The sequence below is a fragment of the Pseudopodoces humilis genome, chromosome 2, assembly GCF_049639895.1.
Source record: "Pseudopodoces humilis isolate 2021_Gansu_Grassland_sample_001 chromosome 2, ASM4963989v1, whole genome shotgun sequence".
Lineage (NCBI taxonomy): Eukaryota > Metazoa > Chordata > Aves > Passeriformes > Paridae > Pseudopodoces > Pseudopodoces humilis.
Genome location: NC_142201.1, coordinates 14,079,475 through 14,106,039, shown reverse-complemented (window position 1 = coordinate 14,106,039; position 26,565 = coordinate 14,079,475). Strand labels below are relative to the sequence as shown.

The 26,565-nt window shown below is 37.0% G+C and overlaps 1 protein-coding gene across 7 annotated transcripts in view; it reads left to right on the top strand.

Annotated features, from left to right (window-relative positions):
* The window catches only part of CNKSR2 (connector enhancer of kinase suppressor of Ras 2), a 207,826-nt gene that overhangs the window by 50,721 nt on the left and 130,540 nt on the right, over positions 1 to 26,565 (top strand). For all 7 annotated transcript variants that reach the window (XR_015772050.1, XM_088052277.1, XM_088052276.1 and 4 more), the window contains exons 4-5: positions 9,046 to 9,133; positions 24,071 to 24,112. Coding sequence is in view for 6 of the 7 variants with exons in the window: in XM_088052277.1 (XP_087908403.1) it covers positions 9,046 to 9,133; positions 24,071 to 24,112 (130 nt within the window). In the remaining variant the exon portion in view is untranslated. The remainder of the gene's footprint in view (positions 1 to 9,045; positions 9,134 to 24,070; positions 24,113 to 26,565) is intronic.

Genomic DNA, 26,565 nt, shown 5'->3' with positions numbered 1-26,565 from the left:
TGCAGTGGTTTTTGAGGTCACATCTGGGAAAAGCAGCTAGCAGCAGCTCCAGCTTGCATAGACAGGCAGTGATGTGGGTCTTACACATAGGGAATGGTGACAATTTGTGTTTCACTTGTTGCTGTAGTGAGTGCTCTGTTCATGAGGTTTCTGTGGGACACTTTAAGGCTTAAAGGACTTCGTTAGGCCTGGCACAATTATCTAAATGAGTGCGAGAGTTGTGATTTGCTGAGTTACTTTCACTGTAGTCTCGCAGTGCTACTGTACAGGGCTGATCCAAAGACACCCTTTCTTCCAGATCTTTGCCTGGTGCAGTCTTACTTCCAGATGTATGTCAGAAATTGAGTTTTACTGAAAATTAGGGTAGCTTTTATTGCCAGGCTTTAAAAGTCTTCTGGTATAGTTTCATTTATGAGCTGGAAAAGTTAGTAGAGAATTCTATTTTCAAAAGAAGTTGCCTGACAATTTTGAGGAGCATGAAATAACTCTCCAATAACATGCTGTAAGGAAACTGTCATCACACTGATACATTTGAGTCTAATTTTAACTTCCTGTTACTTTCTCAGCCCACAAAATGTATCCTCTTTCAGGAGACTTCTTCGCTTTTGTTTTATGCTTTCTCCCTAGTCTTAAAACTCTTCCAAGCAAATTTCCTGACAAGATTGGTACCTTCTTGAAAAACCATGAGGCTTTTGTGAAAGGGTGATGTGTTTCTACTTGACACTTAACGTAATTTAGACAGATGGAAACCCACACTTCAGGCTATAGCAACAAACTACTTACCTGATGTTCAAAGCAACTTGGCATTGAAATATCTCCTGTGATACTTCTCAGGATTACAGTCAATCAGGTCTTCTAGACTTCCAGTTAAATCACTGGTGTTCTGTTCAGTCTTTACTGCTGTAATTCATGAAAATTGTATTCTTTGAATAGTAATATATGTCACCTTTCTTTATCCTTCTTTTTCTCTGATATGTCAGATTCCTGGAAATTCTTCTGCCTTCTATAGGGCTGATCCATTCCGTCATGGTGAAAAATATTTTAAAATGAGTAATTAAATTAGGATTACTTTCTTAAATTTACCACTGTGGATTTGCACTATGAATGTGTTGCAATTTTGTGGCATAAAGCTGTTTCTAACCTCTTACAAGTATTTTTTTTCTGTGCACTGGTATGTCTAGTAGTATCTTCACATTTAATTTGAATTGAAATTAGACATATTTATTTCTGTTAATCCTGGTTAAGGTTTCATTCTTAGAGCACACATTTACAATCCACCTGAAAAGCACTTTGTAACTGCCTTTGCAATTTCTGAATTATGTATACATTATCCATCCACGGCTTTCATGATCTAAAAGTAATATGAACACCTCAAGGATTTTGAGAGCAGAAGCTACTTTCTTTCCATCTTTAACAAAATTTTGTTAGGATTTCACCATGTTACTTGCATCTTCAATGGCACTTGTGAAAACTTGTCAGTTGTTGTCTAGAGGCAAGCATAAACTGGAGAGCAATGATATCACAGGGATCCCAGAAAGTTCTTCTGAGCCCCAAGTTTAGAGCATTTGCCAGTGCTTATAAGTAGCTTTCTTTCTGGTTAGGACACAGCCAGGTCTTGTACTGTACTCCCAGCTCATTCCTTTTCTACTAATTTGCTGATTGATTTGTTGGTTACAGTACAGAAATTGAGATGAGTCCAGTCCTGAATGAAGGGTGCTCAGATTCATCCAATATGTTTTCTCCCAGACCTTAGCAGACCACCTGGCAGGCAGACAGAAGGTTGGATCTTCTTTGGAAGCTGGTGCAACTTTGAGTGTTGAGTTTGTCTCCTAATGAGTCAGAGGCTGCTGCAAAGTGAAGACAGCCTTGGGAGCAAAAGGATTTTCCAAATCCTTTAAGCACCTCATTGTTCCTCTTCAAGTCACATGATTTTCTTTCATAGGATTTAACAGGTACAGCTCATTAGTCTAGTCTTGACTGGGAAGAACTGTATTGCTCTTTGTGGAAGAGGAAGGATCTTTAGCAAACGTGAACTGAGGTGACTTTTGATGTCAGCTTCATGTGCCCTCTCGCTTCGCACTTCTCTCCTTGCTCTTCCAGCACAAACTTCTGATGATGTCATCTCCCATGTTATTCCTGGTTTGATACCTCTTTTGATATCTCTTTATTCACCTCCACCACACTTCTGTTGTCTTTGCTGACCAAAATCCCTGGAAATCTGTATTTTCTGCAGGTTGTGCTAAGCAAGAAAAGAATTCTTAGTTGTGCTTCTTGGCTTCTTCCTGTCTAGTCTGGTGTTTGGGCTGTGTTATCTGAAGCAAGGACTCCTTATACCATATATCTTGTGCAGCATCAATAGAATATTTTGGATCTTAACAATAGGACTAATATCTGCATAAACTATAAATGCAGACTTAGAGAATATGAGTGAGGAAGGATTGGGTGTTTTTAGGGCTTTACATGAGTCCTCATTAAAGAGACACTAAAATAGTGTGGTAGTGTTTTTTTCTGTTAAGAATTTAAGAAAATACAGTCAACTTCCCATGAGATAACTACTACAACATTTTATGTCAGTTGTTGTGTCACAGATTTTAATGGTCGTGAATTAGGATTTGTCAAGCACCACTGGATTTTTTTAGTGTACTGTTTGACTCAGCCATCTGTGTAGGAAGAGATTCAATATGTCTTTCACAGCAACTCTTCTGTAGCTCTTGTTTTTCACACTAGCACTATCCCCTTTTTGGAAATAAAGAACTTAAACTGCTGCTGCAGATTACACTGCAGTCTAAGTAGGAGGAACAAAGAGATTTTGTGGAGATAGATTTCTGTATTCAAGACTTTCAGTGCTGTGGCCAGAGAAAAGCTAGCAGGCTGACAAATGTACATCAGTGTGATTAACTTACCACTGCTTTCTGGACATGTGGTACATTAACAAAATGGAAAAAGAATGTGAACAAAAAGCATAACTGTAAATAGAAATTGTTGGTTATATAAAATATATGGTAAAATTGCTGACAGAAATAACAAAATGTAAAATTTCACAGTGAAAGGCCTTTTTGGCAAGTCTCTGTCTGCTTTTAGGGTCATTCACAGAGTAGTGGATTGTAATCCTATAACTTCTAAACCTCAGGTGGGCAAATTATGTTGGTATGGGCATAAATTGCTACAATTCTGCGCAGCAGTTGTATCTGTACATGAATCCTATTAAATAAGAGTAAAATCTGTGCCTGAAGTTGAGGACCTTTGAATGCTTCAGTGGCTGACAGCAGAACAGGATCTCCAAGCATTACACCATGGGCTTTTTTTGGTGATGCTTTGATAAATCAGAGAAGTTCAGCCTGCAGTGATATAGATGCTCTTGGTTTGTGACTGAACAATTCTTGGTGTTCAGGTGTAGCACATCCTTTAAGTCTACATTGTATGAAAGTATTGTAGTAGGAGACCACCTTCCCCACTCCAAAATGGATGTCCTTTTCAGCATGGTGACATACTCAGTGCATACATTTTCTTCCATTGTAGGTAGAATGTGTTCAGCTGGGTTTCTTTGCCTCATTGTTTTTGGTGAATGAGCCTTGGTGATGTTTATGGTGTGACTGTTTTGTAAAGAAGTGTGTTGTTTGTAAGCCTGTAACTTCTTACTTACAAAGAAAGCGTTACTGGTTTAGAGTCTCCTTTATAACAGACTTCAGTGTCTTATAACAGACCTGTTAGCTAATAACCTGCTTGGTTATTACTTGTCCTGTCAGGGTAAATCTGCTTTACACACAAGACAAGGGGAGTAAACAAATGAAAACCCAGACAGAAAGAAACAAAAGACTTCAGCAATTCTTTACTCACCACACCAGTGTTGCACTATCTGTCAACTGGGTTTGGGCCTTAAACCTTTGAATCTTGTTTCTTTTATGCATTTCCCTTTTTGCTGGTTTGAATGGTACCAAACCTGTCAATAAATGGTGCCTCAGCATGCTATGGTACTTAACTGTATTGTGTTCCTGGAACAGCTGTAAATGTTTAATAGAGCACTCATTTAAAGAATTTCTTTATCCAGTGTGAATTTTACTTCATTCTTCACTGATTCTACATAAAGCAGTTCCATTAGAAATACAAATGAAATGTTTGTTTCATGAAAGCCTTAAACTATGAAGCTTAGATGGCTTAGGCACAGTGAATATACAACAGTATTGTGCATTCAGATTTTTATTTGACCTTACTATGCTGCCTTTCAAGACTGAGTTATATTATTGCTTTGGTTGTGTCTCTCTTTGAAAGATTTTGGACTATTGTGTTTAATCAAAAGGTTCTGAGGATGTTTTCCTTTGTTATGATGCTAAAATAAGTATGATGTTGGTTTGAAACCACTCACAGTGTCTATTTTTATAAAATATCTCAGTACTACAACTAGAGATGAAATGTGATTACTTTTTGTTTTGGGTTACATTTTTACTAGTAGTACAACTACTACTGAACAGTCTGTATTTGTCCAAATTGCAACTTTTTAAAGTGAAATTGTTATTTCTATGTATTATTTTCCCTTAATGTTGTATGAAGAAGACAAATGAGAAGACTGTAGCGTATGGGGACAAAAATGTTAATAATGTAGAAATACTGAGGGTATGCATTTCTTTCACAAATTTTTAATTGTTTTCAAAGGATTTTTCTTCATGTGCAAACAGTAGTTGTGACTATTGATAGCTGTTGAATTGTATTATTTCTTAATCCTGTGATGGAATTAGCTGTGCTATGTTAATGTGGCTGGTTTTTCTACGAGTCCTTCAGGGTGTTTTCATTAATGAATGTTTGATAATATAATTTTTTTTTCATTCTGAAAGGTGCTGATACTGCTAAAAATGCTAATTATCTCTCAATTCATAAAAGTGTACACACATGCGTATGTGTTGCAGCCTGTGTTACATGTGTATAAACAAATTCACATTTCAGAAGTGTTAGATATTTTTAAACACTGGTTTAAAGAAGTTTGAAAAGAACCAGTAGCTTTTTCCATGCTTTGTCTTAGGAAAACTTTAAATCCTATTGATCAGGACATTGAAGTTGATTGACTTCAGTGTTTGGGGAAAAAAAAACCAGTAGGCACCAATGTTTTTTTCCCAGTGGAAACACCCAGAGGTGTTTCAAAGCTCTTCATCTTGCCCTGGTGTCTCATAGATAGAACCTCAAGATAAAGGTTCACAATGTGGGTTTGCACAGTGGAAAAATTTAGAGATTCCCACTTTTCCAAATGCATTCATGATCACAAAATGTCTACAAACTTAATTATCCTTAAACGTATTACCCACTCATTTGCGAAAGCAATTTGAAAATGACTAATGGCTTCAAGTATTGGAAAGAAGGAAAATCCTTCTAGAGGCAGAGAGACTCTAGTGAGACTGGAGGCAAAAACACCCTGCATGTGTTTGCAGAAGCATCCATGTGATTGTGTAAATTTATTTTCCTTATGATATCAGGTGTAGAAGGATTAGACAAATAAGGAAAAGGGGAAACCAGCAGAGCTTTGGAAGAGGAAATGAGTGGAAAGGGCATGTAGTCAAGTAGGCATGCTCTGGAGCTACAAAGGTGTTTTCATGTGTGTGTTGCAAAGAAAATCATGATTTTGAAGGAAGAACAAATGAATTATAAGAGAAACAATAAAAAATGTTTCACAAAGAGGGAGATGTTTATTGGAAATATCTTGGAAATGACTGTGAGAGATGAGACACTAAGATCAAAGTTGGAGCAGGCAGTGGGGGCAACATGTGGCCCCAGTTCAACGCAGTTCTTCAGTTCTTGTTTAACTTTAAACGCACTGAATTGGACAGTATGTGTGTTGAAAATTGCAATTTTTTTTCTCAGGGAATTTTATTCACTGGAGCTGTATGAGGTACCTTAGCCCTGAAGGTCCAAAGGAATGTGAAAAATGTGGCTTTGAAAAAAAAAGCAAGAAATTGAAAAGTGATAGAAATATCTCTACCAAGCCAAGGAATTCTTTTTTAAAAATAGAGAGGTTGTCTAATTAAACAGGGAATTTCTTGTACTTGGTGCATGTCTCGAGGAGTGTTTAGTAGCCAACTGAAGTTATAGTATATAACTTTAGATATGTACAGTTATAGGCTTTATTTGCATTTATACAAGTTGATTTATCTATTCACAGTCAATAATATTGTGCTGTATTAAAATTATAAACAATGGGTATGTTACCAATGAAGAGATTTTTTTGTCAGATTGGTATTTTACACTATGTCTCATGTGAAATCCAGTCAGTGATCCTACAGTGAATTTTCTGTTGCTATTTTGATAGATACTGCTGGCATGTTGTTGCACTAAGTCTTTCTGGATTTTGCCTGCTGAAGTTGAGGCTTGGGATGGAATACCAAAATACATTTCCTTTGGAGGCAAATACTTAGAGAGACCCTTACCACTTATCCAGCTGCTTAGGCAGTAGTGGCTGTGTAATTGTGCATGCAGGTTGCCTCCAGGAATGTGGTCTGAACTGGGAAGGGGGAGAAAAGGGAATTACAATTTTACTGGTCCAGTTTCCAGCAATACCCAAGAGAGGCATCTGCAGAAATTGATGCTGGTTGAGTTGGTTTAAATGCTACAGAGACCTGCAGAGGAGGAAACTAGAGGATCCCTTAGATTTTCTGAAGGAGCAGAGTTTTTATAAAACATGGGCCTGTCTCCTTGTCTTTCTAAGTTCTGTAGCACTTCTCAAAATCTTATATCTTAGTTGTTGATTTGTAGTAGTCTTCTCCCTCCTGCTGACACCCTTGCTGTCTGCTTGGCATGCTACTGCCAGTAAGTCTTCACTGTGATGACTTACATGTAACTAAAATGAGTAATGTCTCAGTCCCTTTACCTGTTCTTTAAAGTCAACAAAGTTTATTTGGGACATTTCTAATGATCTTCACTAAGAGTAAGGATGGTAAAAAATACCATTATTTTCCTCATGATCCGTGAAACCAAACTAAATTACAAAAGTATGAGGGAAGATGATGCGGTATTAGAAGCCAAAGCCTACTGTGTTATTTTGCTTAGAGAAATGCTGGAGGCTGTGAAATGTCAAATAGATTCAGCTGTGTAATTTCAGGATCAAATTGTATTAACACCCATACTTAAAGTAAAATAATACCATTTGCTGGTTTGATTCCATTCATCTTCAATAAAAGTAAATTCCTAAATGAACATCATCTTTTTAAATCAAGGTTTCAGGTATATTTCAGAATCTCAACAGTTGCAGTTATGGAAGGAAAAATCAGTGTTTTTGTACAAGTACATCTTGACTAATGTATGTCTTTAAACACAAGCATCACAGAATCAGAGAATACCCTGAGTTAGAAGGGACTCATCACGGTCATTGAGTCCAACTCCTGGCCCTGCTCAGGATACCCCAAGAACGACACCATGTGCCTGAAAACATTGTCCAAATATTTCTTGAACTCAGTTATGGTTCATAACCAAGTAGTTCAGTTACCTTTCATCCTTTAATTTACTCATATATCTCCTAAACTTCAGAAATAATTTGTGGCTGTGCCTGTGGGTTGGCCTGCTGTAGTGTGTATCCACTGTGCAGTTGTCATATGCTGCAGAGAACTTGGACTCTGAATTGTGAGTGTGTGTCTATGGCCAATAACTTTCATAAGGCACCTTTTGGAACTTAGCTTTCAATTTCTGTACTTCCATTTTAAAAGAATGTACTGGTTTTCTCTCTACAAAATAAAGGCAGAAAGTGTATGTCATTGTGTGATGTATTATATAAAATTAAGGCTGCTAGATTTAATTAGGCACCTCAGAGTTAATTCTGTCTTATGAACCATCAGGGCTGGATTGCAAGCGCTGGAGAAGAAAGAGAGCATGAGATAAAACTATCAGAGATAAGGGAGTTCACATGGGGTTATTAATGGACAATTCCAAATCTGCCTGCACTAAAATGTCAGTAATTCTGCATTTAGAATTACTGTAATTTAGAAACCTGTATTTAGAAACCAGTAGAACCAGAGTATTTACAGCTATCACTTGGACTTGCTTACAGCAAAGTTCTTTGTACTGGAAATGTCTTTAGGCTTAAATAAGGAAGCCATAATACTAAGCTGTAAAACTCTTCAACGTATATGCAACAGCGTGTGAAGTGATGAAAGAAGCCAGTTGGGGAAGGAATTAGTCACCCATCCTAATATAAAGACAACCACACTACCATCTGTTTTTTTGTTTGTTTTAAATGTTTGAAGCAGGTATATTAGGGACAAATGCCACCTTTGTGATGCTAATAACACCCATAAAATCCTCATCTGCAACACTGATAAAGTCAAGCTCTTCTCCTAGAGAAAATAACCATCCTGCCTAGTGTTTGGCTACTTCTTGAATGAAGAATATAGATCACATATATAAGTATCTAGATGGAGAGGCTTGTAGTACATAAATCAGATGTCTGCCAGCTTAACTGACCAAATACATTTTAGCAGTGCCTCTAGAAAGCATGTAAGCTTTCAGGTAGGCAAGCATTTTAAACATCTTAATGTGAAGTTTTTAAAGTACAGGACACATGTAGGTAAGGTCTGTGAATGTTGGATTACACTGTTCATGTCACTGAGCAGTTCTGACTGTAGCATAATGTGTGGGCATATTGGGATGTGCTTCCAGTTTAGGCTTTGCAGCCACTTCTTAGTATTGATGTATCTCTGGCTTTAAATGCTGTGTCCCTCTCTAGAAAAACATTCTTCTTATTCTGAGTCCTTCTATTACTTCTACCAGATATTAGATCAAATCCCAAGAATCCCAGTGAATCAGCCAAAATGTTCTCTGATCTCATTCACATCTGGACACCATTGGTATCAGGAGGAAATAGTGCCTCTGGCTGTCTATATTAGGGTATTCCCAAACCAATGCAGAAGGCCAGCTGGGCTTCTTCTGGGGGAGCGAAGGCAGTCCAGAAGTAAAGTGTTAGAAATAATGCATTTATAAATGGAATTGCTGATAGAGGAACTTAAAATCTGCAAGTGGATATATGCCAGTGCTATTCAACTTTTTTCTTTTTTTTTTTTCTTTTATTTTTAGATCACCTTTTGCTGCTGTCACAGATTACTCAGTAACAAGAAATAATGTCATACAACTCTGTCTGGAACTAACAACAATAGTACAACAGGTATGAGACAGTCTGCTTAGCAGTTTATTTTTTCCTGAACTGTAAATGACTATTACCTTCTTCCCACAATTTTGTTTTACACTGGCTTTATCATTGTCCAACCAAAATAAGGGAATACTAGTATTTAGTAAATGCTTTTTAAAAATTTTTGGGTCTAGTTTGTGTTGTGCTGTGTATGTGGCTCTGCATATCTCAGCAGTAATACTCACCTTGAGTTCTCCATTATAATATAATCAATATAAAATGAGATATCTACTGGATAATTTGCATATTTAATTTCTTATATTTTGTCTTTAAATTTTATTTACCTGTCTGGTTCAAAAGATCTGTATATATTGGACTTTGGTAATCCACTCTTTCATAAAGTTCGTATCATCTAGACACCTGTTGACACATGTTCCCATGAGAAGGTTAGAATATTTTGATTATATTTTTGTACATCCTACCTTCAAAAAATCCAGAAGTAGTTACTGAGAAGCACTTGCTTAATGAGTTTCACTGGGGAGTGCAAACCTGAGAACCTTCCCCATCCTTCTGTGTGTGGGTTAGGTCTGTCTCTGTGTTTGTCTGTTGTTCTGCTGAACTGTAAAGTCTCTTTGCTGCCAAGCAGAAGTTTGAGGGATTGTTTACACTTGAGAAGGTAGAGTGGAGAAAAAGGGAGAAACTGGGCTAGGTAGGAGCACTGAGGAGACTTTCTCTGGTTTTCACAAGCATCACTCCAAACTAAAAACAATCAAACTTCTGACCCAGCTGTCCAGACTGGTAATTTTCCACAGTAGCTGTGCATCACTGTCTTTCGATAGTTTTTAGGTGAGGGAAAGAGCCACCTGATTAATTTTCATGTGTCCCCTATTACTGAGAGGGTGATAAAGTAGCAACCACAGCAGTATTTCCCAGGAATTAGGTCAATATCAATTCATCTTACAAATCCATCCCTATCCATGATACTGCTAATTCACCATGGTGTAGGTTGATATTTCTCTATGTATATTTTTCAGCGTGAATGAGAGTAAATGTTACTGTTTAATACCCTTGGAGAACAGCATTTTTACCGTCTCCAAAAACAGCATAATTCTGCAATCAGAAAGCAGTTCATGAATCCATACTTTGAAGTCAAAAGGAGCATTTATGACCCTAAATTTAAGCATGTACTGAAATTGAAATGGGCTGTATTCAGAAGGAGGATAATGAAAAATTCCATTAGTAGTCTTAAACATGTGGTTTGAGCTCTACTTAAAACAAATGCATTCCAGTGTAGCATTTCAAAATGTCTTAGCTGCTGTTTTTTTCTATGCTCGCTGAACACACTGAGAATCCTCATTATGCTTTCTTATGGCTGTAAATGAAATCTTTCAATATCACCTTATCAGGTGTTTTTTTCTGTCTCAGAATCTTGTTCTCTTTTGTATGCAAAGTATTTTATAGTACCTTACTAGCTTATTTTTTTTGGTGAAAAATCTACAGGAGGCAATGTTGTGGTTTTTCTCTTTAACAGTAGTGAGTAGCTTCTTATAATACTTAAAGGTTTATAAAAAGTATACAGTCTGTACATATTTTAATACCTTTGAAATTTTAAGATTTCTATAAAATTTAAAAATAGAACTTCAGTAGCTGAGATCCATCAGGATTTTTTATACGTTGTTTAAGTTACAGTCAATGTTCAGATTTATTAACCAAAATGAAAAAAACGATTCTTTAATCAAGATGAAGAATAAAAAGCCTTAAACTTAAGGTCACTTCCTTGAATTGTTTGCACATTTTGAAGCTAATTGTAATATCATGTTTCTTCATAGAATTAAATGATATTGGGTTGTGTCCCCCTTATTATCAGAGTTAAATGGATAATGAAACAAAATTACAGTATTGCATCACTCTTATAATGATGAAGTCTAAGACAACATTGAGTGTCTATGTTTTAACCTATAAATAGTTAGAAAAGTTGAAGTTAGGAGACAGATTTTGGAATAAAATGTGGGAAGACACATGCTTTATTTTAGCTATTAAGTTTTCTATGTGTGTTGCACATTGCCCAAGGCCTGACGGGCCAGTGTGCAGTGGATATTTGCCAGTGGGAGCAGGTCCCTCAGACCACTGCAAGTTATTACTGTAGCCTACATTAATCATCTGCTTCTATGCAGCTGCTTTATTTTGGCTTAGGTATTTTTTCCCCCCCCTTAGGATTTTAGGATATTGTTTCACAGCCTCTTCCTGCAGATTTTGACTCTTAATACTGTCCTCCTTGCTGATGGCTTCTCTAATTCCGGGCTTGCATTCTTATTCATTTTTTGTAATAAACTCTTTCCTTGCAGAAAAACTGGAGGGAAAGAAAAAATGGATCTAAAAAAACAAACAAATCCATGAGACTATTATGATTTTTGCTACCATTTCCTTGAACTCTCTCTCCTACACATATCTGCCTCTCTGTAGGAATTGAAGGCTGAGCACTATCTGTACTTTCTGTTTCCTCTGCTATGTATAAAAAAGTCCTGTTCTTTCTTCATAGTACAGGATAGATGTTAAAGGACTATGGGTGAACAGGTTGCATGGATGTGTGTGAGATTGTTTGGGTTGGGCTTTGTTTCTATTTGGTTCATTCATTAATTTAGATGTGTGTCAATAGAATTGTTCCAGTCACAAATGCGTAACAGGAAGAACATGAGAGAATGTCTTGATGGTGTTCATGAAAGTCTTGTTGTTGGCTTAGATAGTTGGGTTATTCAGCTACAGAGGATGCCAAGAACTGGTCCTTTTGAGTGTGCTCATTTTGGTTTAGAAAGGTAGCAGTAGCTACACTGATAACTTCAGAACAGAAGATTTCTTCCTTTCCTAGGCAATCTGTAGATAGCTTTTATTATCATTCTCAATGCTCTTATTCTCAGGAATTCATTAAGGTTTCACTAAAGTAGCTTTCTTCTTTAGAATTGAAACCCTGGAAATCTTGGGAATATGTGAAAAGTCTAATTTTATATTGACTTCGTAAGGTACCATATGATTAAAGAAAACTTTGCTGCCTAACACACTATTTCTTTTACTGCTCTTTGATAGTGATCATTAGTAGCCCTCATCACATGTTTTTTACTTTCCTTAATCAGCTTTCACAATGATTTGCAGTGTTTATTTAGTTTTAAAACCACTGATGTTTATCTTGCAGCTTTAGTGTCTTGTGGGATTTACTTGGGAGTATGCTCTAGTAGAAGCATAGCTGTAGGCCTGTAAATACTCCTTTAGAAAAGCTTCACTGCATTTAATTCTTTGCCTAAAGACCTCTTTGAAGAGCTGTGGTGGAAGCAATGCTGTGTAACCAGGGTGGAGATGGAGAGCAGCCCTTGGCTGACATGGATCTGTCTCGCATTGCTGCCACAGAGCACACTTCTGACATCAGCCTGTCTCACAGCAACTTTTGGAGGTAACCTCAGGTTTTGGATGACACAGAGTGAGGACCTGAGTGATGAAATTTGGGAGGTGGCAGCCAGGGTAGAAGATAACAAGATAATCCTACACAAATGCACTGTCTGGATTTTATGGGCACCTGTGATTTTGTGCTAAAAGCTGTGCTATAGAGCACACAGAAGTGCTTGTGCACTGCTTCTTGTGAGAGGTTTGGAACTCTTTTCCCATTTAAAGGCATTTGAGATACACAAAAGAAAGTGTCCATATACCCCTTGCCCAATGGATGCACTCCCCATCCCAGGGGATATTTCTGTTGGGCTTTTAGCCATGGCTATTTTTCAGATAAAAGATACGGAAAATGATCCCAAATTATTTCTTGGGCAGTGCACTATTTTTTTATGTCATTGTGGGTTTTGTAATCAGATGGCTGTAAACTCAAAAGAGGAATGTTTCAAATGTTGAGTTTCACTGAGAAATGTAAGTTCAGGCTTGTTTTCCAGTTAAAAGGATAAAATGGAAATTTACCTTCTTAGCTCCCTTGCTCTGACTCAGAATCCAAATGCAGTAATATGAAGTGGTTCTATTCACTTGTTAAGGACGATATCAAATTCATGAATGAAGAAGAATAATATCTTGAGTACCAGCCTTACAAATTATCTCTCATATAATCTTTTCTATCACAATTCTTCACTTTTGTTTTAAGTCCTAATTATTAAGGACTTTAAGGGCTCACTAAATATACGTTAACCTTTTAAAATTTCAGGTCATACCAAATTGCTAATTTCCTCAGGAATCTTTAGCTAATAAAATGGTTTTAATAGTTTAGTGGTGTGAAGCTTTGATTGGATCATCGTTAAAATTGCTTTGTGCCTGTAGAGATTTTCAAAGCAACTTGTGTTTGCTGGAGACAGTTTCATATTAAATCTTAAAGATTTTTATTTACATTTTTAACATTATTCTTTCCACCCCAACTTTATTACCAAATGCTTGCAGAAAGAACTTCATTAGCCTGTTGTGGTAATAATCCCTTCCTTTCCCCTTTTTTAGATAAAAGTGCTTCATGATGAGGAAGCCACATTCTTGAAGTTTTTTTATATGTATGCATAGCACGCTGTTTATACAAAACGCCCCAGTTTTGATAAGTGTTCAAGTAAGGGGCAAGTGTAGAAGTAGGCAGCTAGATAGATGTGGGGAAAAGTTATAACTAAATAGCCCCCCCTTGAAAACCATTCACAGGCAATATCTGCCTATATATATATGAAATCAAAAGGGTCTTCATATGTGAGTACTGTAACTCACTGTAAGTAATGCTGGCAGGAATTGAGATTCACCTTGTATCCTTCCAGTGCTGCTCTTACACAAGATTTTCTGCTGTAGAGGTTTCAAAGCAGCTCTCAGTAGTGGTGTTTCAGGATATATACTGATCTTATTTCAGTTATTTTCTTCACTTTTAAAAGTCAGTGTGTAATGTGTATAATGTATATATAGTTAAAAGTAGAAACTAAAGGATTGTGGGAAGCATGAAACTATTGTTTGTTTACAAGAAGCTATATCAAAGTAGTTTCAATTTATGCTCTCTAGCAATGTTTTTCTCTTTTCCATAGTAGAGTAGCTTATTTTTCTTAAAGCACACTTTCATGGAAAATTTCAGATGTAATGTAATGTAATGTAATGTAATGTAATGTAAAAAGTGCCTAAGGTACACTGATGTCTTTTTCTGATTCTGGTAATTTGTTTCTGCTTTTTGATTATACAGGTTTTTTTTCCACTTGAAATGGCTTACTTGTATATATATTCTCTTTTGATGTAAGTTTTGAAGTGCCTTTTGGAATGGAATTAGGCATGGAATAGCTGAAAGATTAAAACATTAATAATAGTCTCTTGGAGAACTAATTTGATGACTCATTAGTTGTCACTGAGATAGGTGCTGTAAAGAGGTATGGGGTTTTCTTCCTAAAGTTATGTACTGCTTATATGTCTGTGATGTGACATTTTCAAAGTAGCTTATGAAGCTGCCACCCTAAAAAGGTGAATTTGTTTTCTTTTCCATTCTTAGGGAAAGTAACTTCTTTTCTTAGGGATGGAAGGAAAAAAAAAAAACCAAAACCAAAGACCACCAAAATACTCTATGTTGCTTAGTTTGTAAAAAACTTAATGACCAGAAAGCAAAAAAGATTTTGTATTGGCTTGTTCTGTTATTTTTAGGCTTTTTTTTTTTGTTTGCTTGCTTTTCTTCCAGATTAATGATTGACAGTCTCTGAACATGAGGGAAAAGTGAAACATAAAGCAGAATAATTTGTGAAAAAAGTAGTCTTTTTGACAGGGAATTTGTTGGTAAACCAACTACAGCTGTTAAATTTTTCCAAGAAATGGAGCTTGAGTGAGTCAAGGTGACAGTGAAGGAGTCAGAGACATTGGAACCCTCTCATGGAACTACGTGCCGAAAGTAGCAGAAAGTTGGTGAAAACTGAGATAAAGTGTAGACAGGAGAGAAAATATGGCTTTGTATCTCATGTTTCTTTAAACAAAAGGTTGTTTTTTTTTTATTAGACTGCTGTGGGCACTGTGTCCGTACACACTGAGTGGCGTCACAGTCTCCATCTGAGTAGAGGCATGTGGAGGATATGCCACGCTTACTGTGTAATTCTTTATAAATGGTAAATTTCATGATTAATGATGATGTAGTGTGTTGGTCATATCAGTAGAAGTGAAGCCTGAGACTCTACATTTCTTTTACTTGGGAAAACAATCTCCCTTCCCAGAGGCAAGGCAGTCTCTGTAACCAGGTACAGTGAAACAAGATTCCAGTTCAGTACAGTGAGTTACAGAAACCATGTGCTCTAGGAGCTGGTAACAGCCTTAAGCATAAATATGTGTAGTGTCTGTCTTTATTTCAGGAATATGTGTGTTTGTTTGCTTAAATCCATTACAAATACATACATTTCAGATGATCCAATATGAAGCATTGAAGTTGTAGCTGAGCCTGGAATGCTGTCTACCTAAATATTACTACTTTTTTTCAGTTCAGTTAATTTAATTTTTTCTATTGGCAGAATAACCATCTAGACAAATATAAAACATGAAATATTTTGCTGCGGTTGTGTTTCTAAAACCAGAATTATTTACCATGACAGTACTAGAGGAAAAGCAGAACTGAAAAATTAAGAAGTTATTTACTTCTAAATTGTCTTGGAAATGACATTGAAAACTTAAGCACTGCACAGTGCATTGTGCTACAAGCTCTATTTTTCATGCCAATAATAAAATAGTTTTGAATGCATGAGGCTTATTTAGAGGTGTGGGAAGTGTTTTGACTTTGTCTTTTCTCCTTTGGATGGACAATTTTTTCATCAATTCCAGTCTCTCATCTGCTGATAGTTTCAGTGGATTTTTTTTGCCTGCTGAGAATGTCACCGAGTAGAGAAATCATCCGAGCAGCTGAAATTTGACTTAGACCATGTAAACCCCTGGATTTTGCGGGATATGTGAGCAAGTGTCAGTGATTTTAGTTGGTGCTGAAATACTGGCTATGGTTTCTGACTGAATAGTGTACTGGCTCATTTTAGAAACAAGGAAGAGGTGTAACTCTCTACATGTAAAGTAAGAATTAATATGTGACCAGATCTCTAAGGAGAGCAACATGATGTCTTTTACAGAAGGGAGAAATAATTGGAAATGGAAAATTACTTTGGAAAGATAGAGTAAAAGAGCTTAGTGTACCCATTGCATCTCTCTTAATCCAGCAAGCAATTTTTCCCAGTAGCTGCTTGGTCTGTGGGTGATTTATGTAAGTTGTATTAAATTTCTACATGAAGTATTCTGTTACTATGGTGATAGGTGCCACTCCACACAGATTGTTTAAATAAAATTAAAGCAATTTTTTGTACTCAGTAAGCTGGGTAATTGCTATTAGTTTGTACACAAGGGTTATGAACTTAGAGTACTGCAGGTTTATTGCATTTTCAGGGAAATGCTCTAGACTTCTAGAAGCATGTGTGTAGGTTGCATAAGAAATGTCCTTTTTTTGTAGCATTTATTTAGTAGCTTGCATTGTATTTTCCCAATAGAGATTTTTTCCTTCTCCTCATACTATGATGCCTGCTCACCATTCTGCTTTCTCCCACCTCTCTCCCTTCTTATGCACATTTCCAGTGGGGGAGGACAGAGTGGGTTCTGCAGGTTCAAATGAGTTCTGGCTTCAGTGTGGAGGGAAAGGGAATTAATTATAATAAAATGAGGATGCTATAGACCCAGTGGCAAGAAACTGCAGGAATTGAATAACTGTAGCATAAGTGAGAAGGAAAGCAAATATTTCTGAACGGCAGTGGGAATAAAATCGACAGGATTTGTGTGGGAAGGAAAGAGGAGTTGAAAATGGCACCCAGGTTGTGAGCTTGTGGGACATAAGGTGGTGGAGCTGTTGACAGAGATAGGGAAAGAAAGGGGGGAACAGGGAGCGTTTGGGAAGAAACGTGATTTCAGCGCTTCAGCATCCTGTGTTAAGGCTGGCGGCAAATATCCAGAAGGAGATTCTGAACTGTGAATGTGAACAGAAGGGCTGAGAGATCTGTGACTCATCCGCACAGAGATGATAATTAAAGCAGCATGATTTTAGGAGGCTGCTGAGCAATAGGGAAGAGGTTGCAGAAAAGGGGAGAGTTGAGGATAGAGCTCCCTGGGACTGTCGCAGTTGAGACAGCCATAATGCTCCCATTTTTGAACAGCTCAGTGGAAAGAGAGTCATGGAAATAGCATATTTTGGGATGGTTACTTAGAAATACAGATTAAAATACTGTTAAAATAAATTTTAACAGTGTCTGTGTAATATTAAAAATTAATTTTGTGTGGCAGCAGCCAAGGGTTACCTGTGCAAGCACTGGGTGTTGTATAGCTCAGAGGAGCTTGCTATTGCATTTTAGTTAGGTAAGAGACAGAAGAAAGGTATTTACTTTCCCCTTCTCTCTGTTCCAAACATTTGTAATTTTCAGTGTCCCCAAGGCCCATACCTTTTGTATCCGATGACCTGCTAGACCTCTTAAAATATAAGATGCTGGAAAGCACATGAGGAAACTGCTGGCTCTGTCATGCTCTTATTTCTTATTTCTTAGCATTTCTTGCCAGAGGAGAGTGTTACCTGCTTACCAACTTCCGTAGCTTTTGGGGCATTTAATTTTTTTTTATTCCTTGTACTTTTAAAGGGGAGTTGGAGGAGGGGGTTGAACAGAGCTGTATATCTGTCAGTTTGTGCTCTATTATTCCACTAATTCCCCAGACATATCTGTAATAACAGTCTAAGCAGAGTTCCATAAAATCCATCCGTTTTCTAATCATCATACTCTACAGAACACAGCATTTTGTCATATCAAACCATACCCTGGGCTGCTTCAGAAGCAGGTCGAGGAAGGTGATTCCCCCACTCTACTCTGTTCTTGTGAGACCCCACCTGCAGTGCTGCATCCAGCTCTGGAGTCCCTGTGTAAGAGGGATGTGGATCTGTTGGAACAACTCCAGAGGACATCACAAAGATGATCAGGAGGCTGGAGTGCCTCTGCTATGGAGACAGGCCAAGTGAGCTGAGATTGCTCAGCCTGGAGGACAGTGCTCCAGGGAGGCCTTAAAAGCTGGCTTCCAGTGCCTAAAGGGGGCTACGAAAGAGATGGAGAGGGACTTTTCACAAGGGAATATAGTGACAGGACAAGGGGGAATGGCTTTAAACTGAAAGATGGCAGTTTTAGATTAGACATTGGGAAGAAATTCTTTAGTGTGAGGGTGGTAAGGCACTGCCACAGGTTTTGTGGATGCCCCATCCCTGGCAGTGTTCAAGGCCAGGCTGGATGGGGCCATGAGCAACCTGCTCTAGTGGGTGGTGTCCCTGCTCATGACAGTGGTATAGGAACTAGATGATATTTAAGGTCCCTTCCAGCCCAATCCATTCCAGGATGTCATTTAAGTCTGCTCTTTCAAGGCTGTCATTGATTATTCCTGTCCTCAGCTGTATTAGATATATTTTCCATGTATTTTCTAATTAATGAAAGGCTCAATGAACTCAATCTGTCTTATCCTTGTACCTGTTTGGAAACTATGTACCAATGCCTTTGTCTGAGAAAAGTGATAAAGGATAATAATGAATGAAAGTAGGCTAAAGGTTATAAAATTTTTGCCACTTTCACATGTTGGCCGAGCTTTAGACTTTGTCATCATTATTGTTGAGAACTTCTGTGAGAACCTTCAGTGACTACTCCAGCAAACATCAGTCTTGTGGCTTATCCTTTATTACAAGAATAAATTCTTGTTATAGCTGAATTGGGCAGAATTCAAACCAAATTCAAACTAAATGAGCCCTTCTAGAGCCAAAGGCAAATTCCCTAGACCTAGTGACACTTGAACAGGCACCTTGAAGCCAGAACAACTTACTTTGCAGTACTGAGACTGAAGGGGCTGGAAGTTATGATCTGGGCATTCTCAAGTTAATTATTTTTTATTGTTGCTAAGTAGCAAGACCGACAGATCATCCATTTGACTTACACTTTACTTACATTAAAATATTCAGTTACAGTTTTAATCAATTTGAGAAGCAAAGGGATTTAAAGGATGATTTGGCTTAATTCCAACCAATGGCTACATTCCTCAAGAGAGTTTTATGCCAAAGGTTTGGCAATTCATGACAGTCTGAAACCTCTTTTGAGCAATCATGTAATTAATTATTTTTGTTACAAATAGAAAACTTGAGTTGTGTAGCTTAGAATATTTTACATGACTTGAAAAACAATGGTGACAACAATTCTATCAGACATGTTTTTAAGCAGTAGGTAAAATCTAGCTGGTGCCCTCTTAAAACTAGACATAGAAGATGAGTGGGATTTCTCATGCATTTTCCAGGTAATTTTATTAGCACTTTTAAAATGGTGTTCCTTACACAATTACCTGCATTTCTGTCTGCAGCCTATTGGAAAAAAAACAGTGCAATGTTCACAAACATACAGTTGTATATTGGCTTCCAGTAAATTCAGCTGGACTGCAGAGAAAAATAAATGAAGAAGTGAAGAAGCTCCACCACAGCATCCTAAAAGCTACCCAGAAAATTAATGATTTCATGGCAAGCTCTTGCTCTACACAAGTTGCTCCACTTGAATTATTAACACAGCCTTCTTTTTTAGGCAATGCTACTATCATAGGAATTTACAAAGGACATTTTTGGGTTAAAATGTTACCTGACAATTGTGACATTTGGGATTTGTTCCTGAAAATCATGTAGAGTGCTTCTATACCAATTCTGCCTAGGAATTTGCCTTGCCTTATAGGAAAAAATAAATTTGGATGGCTACATATATGTGAGCAACTAAGGCATTCTGCTGAACAAGAAAATAAAATGAAAAAATGAAAAGTCTGTGCCATCTCTTGGGTACTCTGATCTAAGGATTGCTAGAAATGCTGAAATGTTGGTAAAAGATTTAATACAGATATTTCTGCTTTTCTCCCTTTTTGTATCCATTAACTGTTTCTATGTATATATTTCATTTTTTGAACTAGCGTAATTTTATTCTGAAGTAAAGTTATGGAGTTGTCAGGAACTTAAGACTGCCAAGAAGAGTGCAGTGCATCAGCTGCCTGGAATACATTGCAAAACCATGAATAATAATAATAGTTGTAATAGTGGTAATAATGATGGAAAGTTTTAAGTTTATAGCCTGCAAGTATCCTGAGGGAAGTGTTTGACAGGTAATTGCAATAGGTAATTTGACAGGTTGCCAACCTGGACTTGTAAACCAGATCATATAGATGCAAAAATAGAAATGTTTTCTGTGGAATATTTATTACACAGTTATAGTACTGCAGAGCTGCATGAACATTTTTTATCTGTGGGACATGGGAGCAGTAGGGTGAGTTGGCATACAGTTGGCTGTCTGTATCTCAGTTCTTCACATTTTGAGTTGAGATTTAATCAATGTGGGTTCAAAGAAAACAAAGAACAAGAAAAGTACTAGTGTAATTAGCTGATCCCATTTCCCACTTCTGTGAGATACTAAGACAGATGTTTAAAAAGAAGGTGGTATTGCTGAGGATAGAAGAAGGAAAAAAAAAAAAAAAAGGAAAAATAAAGCATCATAAACACTGCTATATTGTCTCATGTCTGATTTGTTCCAGCAATGTCTGGGGTGGGGTGGGTGAGATGTGTACATTTTGAAGTGTTGTCACCAGTCAGTGCTGTTCGATTCAGTTTAATTTAAACATCCTTAGCAGTTATTCCTTATGACATCATGGTAAGATCTGTGCAGATACAACTTAGAACTTTTTTTGTAGAGGCCGTGTGAAGTTTTGGTTATGAAGGTCAGAACTTCTGGAAGAAATAAGTAGTGCCTCTCAGATACAGTATAGTGTAGGTCCTGCTAGTCTCTTAAAATTAGGTTTTGAAATTATACTGGGATTGAAAATGCAGAAGAACCCTTTACTTGATTTGTGGGGTTTGTTCATGGTTCTCTTATCTTCCTCCCTTTTTGCTTTCTTTTTTTCTTCCAATTTTGGAGCTCTTGTTTCTCTTTTTTTAGGATTTTAGCCTAATTCCAGCTGGGTGACAAAGGTCCCTTTTGCTGTATTTATGCACTAGGAGGCGCTGGAAAGAGTTACCATGAAGATCTGATATTAGTCATAAAGTTGTTCCATTGTATTTCCCTTTTATTTCTCTCCTTTTTCTCATGGATGGTACTCTGCCATTTTTCTCCCTTAAAGTACTAATGACCAATGTTCAACTACATCTTCAAGAAATGTAAATTAACACAACTTCTTTTTTTTCTTTATTAACAATGTGTGTCATTAATGTTTTAATCATAATTAGAAGATAACCATACAGTGTTTCAGCTGAAGTTTGGTTTGGTTGGTTAGAAGATCACATAACCTAGCTATACTTACAGTATGGCAGTGAATATATGTGCAAAGTTCAGAGAATTAACAGGTAGAAGTAATATATCTGTCCTTCTTGCTGTAACTGTGCCTTTCAGTTCAGGGATAATCACGGTATTGGGTTAATTAAGTGAATAGCAAATTTTTAGCTTGTGTAGGAGTAAAGCTTGGTTGCACATTTTTATGTGTATTCTTGCTTTTCTAAAGTTGAAAAAAGTTGATGTTAAACTTGCATATGATCTGTTTCTTACCTTAATTGCAATGTTTTGATATCCTTGTTAAACAGATATTAAAGAAAATCTTTCAGGAGGAATATATAGGCTTGTATGGAAGAAAAAGGCATTCTCCAGGTGTGGGTGGTATGCTACTAAGAATAAAAATTTATTTCTAATTGCATAGTTAGAGACTTTTTATAGTTCTCAAGTGCTTAAAGCTCTTTTAGGTGAAATGAAATGGGTATGAAAAAGCAATAACTGTAAATTGTAAAGGCCCCCAGTAATAAGCAGGCAGCCTACCATTCCACCCAAGGGAATTGTGGAGGGTGGCACAGTTGTCTGCAGAAAGTGGCATGTGGCTGTTGCTCCTGAATCTCCTGAAGCAGATTCAGCCCTCATCTCCAGGGATGGCTGCAGGAAGTGGAAACAAACTGCAGGGATCAGCTTGGTGACCTTTCCCTAGGTTTCTTTGAATCCTAGACTTCAGGGCTGCTCTGGGGTATACTGTCATAGTTTTTTGCCATCCCTGTACATTTCTCAGAGTTCATGCTTGAATTATGTTCAGTTGGATGTCTTTCATGTATGGAAAAAGTGTATTTTGGAATTGTTTTTTGTACCTAAGTGTTGCATTTGCTGTTCTCCAGTCTGTCTTTTATGGTTTACTGAATTGTTGATTTTTCTCTTGTCTGAATGTGAAGATGTAGTATCAACAATATGCTGTTGCAATATGATGAACTTGTTTAGCAATTCCTCTACACAGACCCTGAATTTGTAGGGAATTGTGTGTTGAGGAGAGAGATTCAGGGTTAATCTATTCATAGACTGGATGCCTGAGAAATTTTCCATTTCTTTTACTATCGTTTGTGGATTCAGAAATATTTTAATTTTTTCATATGTAGTCTTGGTTTGTCAGGAAAAAGCATATTTCTTTAGCTTCCTTCATGATTGTGGGGGAAGTTTCAATTCAAGGATTTGCCAGTATTTCTCTGTTATTCACTGCTTTCTTGTTTGTAGTAAACCCCTACAGCATTTGAGAATCCAGAATTCTTCCCTTAGTAGTGAGACATCTCAGACAGTGTCCTCTTTAAACAAACTGCTTAAACTTATAGTAAACTCTTCCTATTACCAATAAAATTATTATGTCTGCTTAAAAACACTTTTTTCCCTTTAATATAAATGTTGCAATCTCTTCCTGCTATTTTTGCAAAATGATTCATAAGTAACCATGCAGAAAATAGATGTATCCAGATTGAAAATGTTACATGCCCTCCCACAAATAACAATGAAATGTGTGTTTTGCTACTAAGATTACAAACACTTCATTGATGTCGGCATATCATGAAATGTGTTAGATTTTCTTTCCAGCTATACTTACTGGCAAATGTTTCCTGAATGCCAACAGCTGTTATTAGGAAAATGCTCCCTGATCAAACCTGCTGCTTCTGCATAGGTGGCTTTATATAAAGCTTAAGAAAACATTGGCTTTTCTTTCCTAGTAACCCTTGGAGTGTTTCATGGATTAAAAGTTCTGTATTTTTGAAACAGTTGCATATAAAAAAGTTGGTCTTCTGGCAGGATAAACTGGTTTTAAAATGAAACATGAGAACTTAGTCACATTTTTAGTTTGGTTTGGTAGATAGGATATAAAGCATGTGTTCTAAACAGAGCTTGCAGTAATTACCACTAAGTTACAGCACCTGAATGAACTTAAGAGTGGTTCTTTCACCAATATTGGCTGTATTTCATGTGCTCTCTGCCTTGATAATTCAATTTCCTTATATCCTTTGAGATTCTGGCCTGTCAGAAAAACTTTTGCAGTCCCAGCCTCCCATCTGTTGGTCTTGCTTATGGAAGCTGCCTCACATCATGTGCATGAGGTAACCAGAATGTACAGGCATTCCCAACAGGCTGTGTGTGCCTCAGGTTTCCTGTGTGCTTTGTGTTTTTGGGGTTTCTCCTCCCTCCTGTTCAGGATGTTTTACAAACAATCAACTCCTCTTCCCCCTCCCACCAAGGTTTTCCTTCCCTTCTTCAGCAGTGTGCAAAACTGTCAGTTCAGCTCAGCAAGAATTGTTCATCTCAGTCACTTAAGGCTGTTGCTGGTATCTCTGTTTTCCTGTGTTACCACAGGACATTTTTGTCCATGCCCTTGTGTGGTAGACATGTGACTAACTGGTGCGTGCCAAAAACACGTAAAGTGGAGAGAGTGTTGTCTGTCTCAAGGAAGGAAGCAATGAGAACTAATGAATAGATATAAACATTTACAAGTATTTCCTTTCCTTTCAGTGGTAGCTTCACACTTTCCATTCTGTCTTTGAAATATTTTGTTTTATCCTAAAGACTACTCATTTCGGTTCAGTTCTTCTAACGATAAGTCAAGGAAGGGAAAATGATTGGACCAATTTAACCTGCTTTTTCTGCTTTACTTTTTCAGGATTGCACAGTATATGAAACAGAGAACAAAATTCTTCATGTGGTGAGTACTATTTGGATTTCTGATAACAAAGTTTGTATAGGCCACATAGAACTTAAGAGCTGTGTGTTTTGTGCTCTTTGTATGTAGTGCCAGGTTGATAACTAACTGGACTGGGTATGACTGAGTGAATTTATGGAACTGCTTGTGAGTAGGTCAGGAGCTTTGAAAGGGTTTGTGTTCGTCTGGCCCCAGTCTATCTGTTATTTGTAAACCATGATTAGTAGAGTAATGTTTTAAAAAGGCAGTTTTTGGAGAGATATGGTTGCTAGGCTTCTATGTGTGGTGGGTCTAGTAGTCACCCCAGGACACTTTGAAATCATTTATGTTTGTGTTAGTGATATAGCTTAATTTATACAGCTTTATTCCTCATAGGAGCCTGGAGATAGCCTAATGATAGGAAAATTAATGCAATGTTTCCTTTTGAATTCTCAGCATAAATACAATAGTCTCTTCAGAGAATCTTTAGTGCTATTTTTGTTAGATAAAGCAGATGAAAGTTATTAAGGCATCAGAAAACATGATGAGTTTGAAGGCTAGTACAGAGGGAGTCAAAAGCTTGAGTAAACCTTGTCTAAGAGCTGCACCCAAATTTTAGGTAATCAATTGTGTTTCATGTTGTGGCTGAGCTTTAGTGAGTATTAAGTTAACCCACAGCTTGTTTCTAAAAGTTAGAAGTGAAGATAATCTCTTTAAGGGTGAGTAATGAATTAGTTTTATTTCACATTCATGTAGGTTTGGATATCTTACTGTTCTTATTACCAGAGTTTAAGCAACAAAATACTGCATTTCTTTAGGTGAGCTTCCCAGAAAATGTTGAAATACTTATTTTTTGTTATTTATTTTATTCATAGTGTACCCATATGAAATGCTTGGCAGGCTGAATTCTGTAAGCTTTTGATGATTTGGTTTCACAGTGATGTGGAATAAAAAGTCTCCTTGTATTTTTAAGTTTTACTGACATTTTTTCAGGTGTGAGACATAAAGAATTAGCAAATTTAGTGAGGCTGACATCATCATTTAGGCTAACCTTTGCAAGTATTTAAGTAATAACATGTTTTATTACATAATCAAAGCAAAAGTTGAAGTGCTATAGGTTTGAAGTCTGTATATATAGCCTGGTTTCCAGAGCATGCTTTCTGCTGTAAGAGCTGAGAGTTCTGAAATCTTTTATATACACTATATGCCTTTTACAAATTGGCAGAAAGGATTGTATAGGAAGCTTCCAGAATTTAGAAATGAGGAAGCACCACTTTATATAGCCATCAACAGACAATTTTGAAGAAACTGAGAGGGATTAATTTAAGATACATGAGAGCACAAAATCGAGACAGGTTTCAAAAGTTATCTTACAACATTCAGACTCTTGTAAGTTTTTTCCTTTAGTCTGCAGTAACTTCATTGTGGTCACTGGTGGACATAGGTGTAATTAACTTCTGTGATTGCTGCTCAAGCTTGAAAAGAAACATGAGCACAAACAGAGTGTTGAATGTCTTTGTGAAGCCGTGGGTTAAAAATGACCCTACATGGATTAAACAGGACTGTATATATGACAAGTAACTTGGATAATTTCTGACAATGTTGCATATCAGCTGGTCAGTGGGATTTGATTGGGACTGGGTCAGGGGGAAAGGCTGACCAAAAGCAATTGGAGAAAGAGGTTAATCTGTGACTAAATAATTAAACTATGGCATTTGGTATAATTTTCAGTTTGAAAGGTAGTTTTTTACATGTGCAGGTGCAAAGGTTGATTATAGAACTGGAATTGAAAGCAGTCACAGCTCCCTCTAACCTTTTCCTTGGAAGACAGGAAAAGGTGTTGTGGATTTAGCCTGTCAGATAATCTGAAGGGAGCAATTCAAGAGTAAAAATAAGGTTCTCTGATACAAGAAGAATAGCAGTAAATGGTGGAGAAGGCACAGAAGGAACCTTGAGTAAGAAATACTGGGAAAACTGCAAAGGATTGAGAGGACATGTACATGGACGTTGTAGGAGGGAAAGTAAATTACCTCTTTTTAAATTCTAAGATCACACTATTCCTAGTCCATTTTCAGAGTCCATTTCCCATCTGAAGTGGTGTTTGACCAGCATCCCATCCAACTGCCTTTGAATGAACAGATACAAAGCTGTGTTTGCTGAGGTGACTTAGACAAGAAGTTGATTTCAAACCTGTGGGCTCATCCCATGTAATTTCATGTACCACTTTCTCTTCATGACACAAGGAAACAAGTTTCTCAAAAAAATGAAAGGAAATGATTAACAATGAATTAGCATTTCATGCAGTTAGCATAAGGAAATCCTTATTTCAAGGTATTGTTCTTATTAAAGATTGAATTAAAATTTTAGGAAATCCTTCTTACATAAGTAAAATAGAACTAGAGCTATGGAAATGTAAAAAAGAATATAACTTAAAGGACAATTAGGTACTCTTACTTGTCAGGACACCACAATATTTA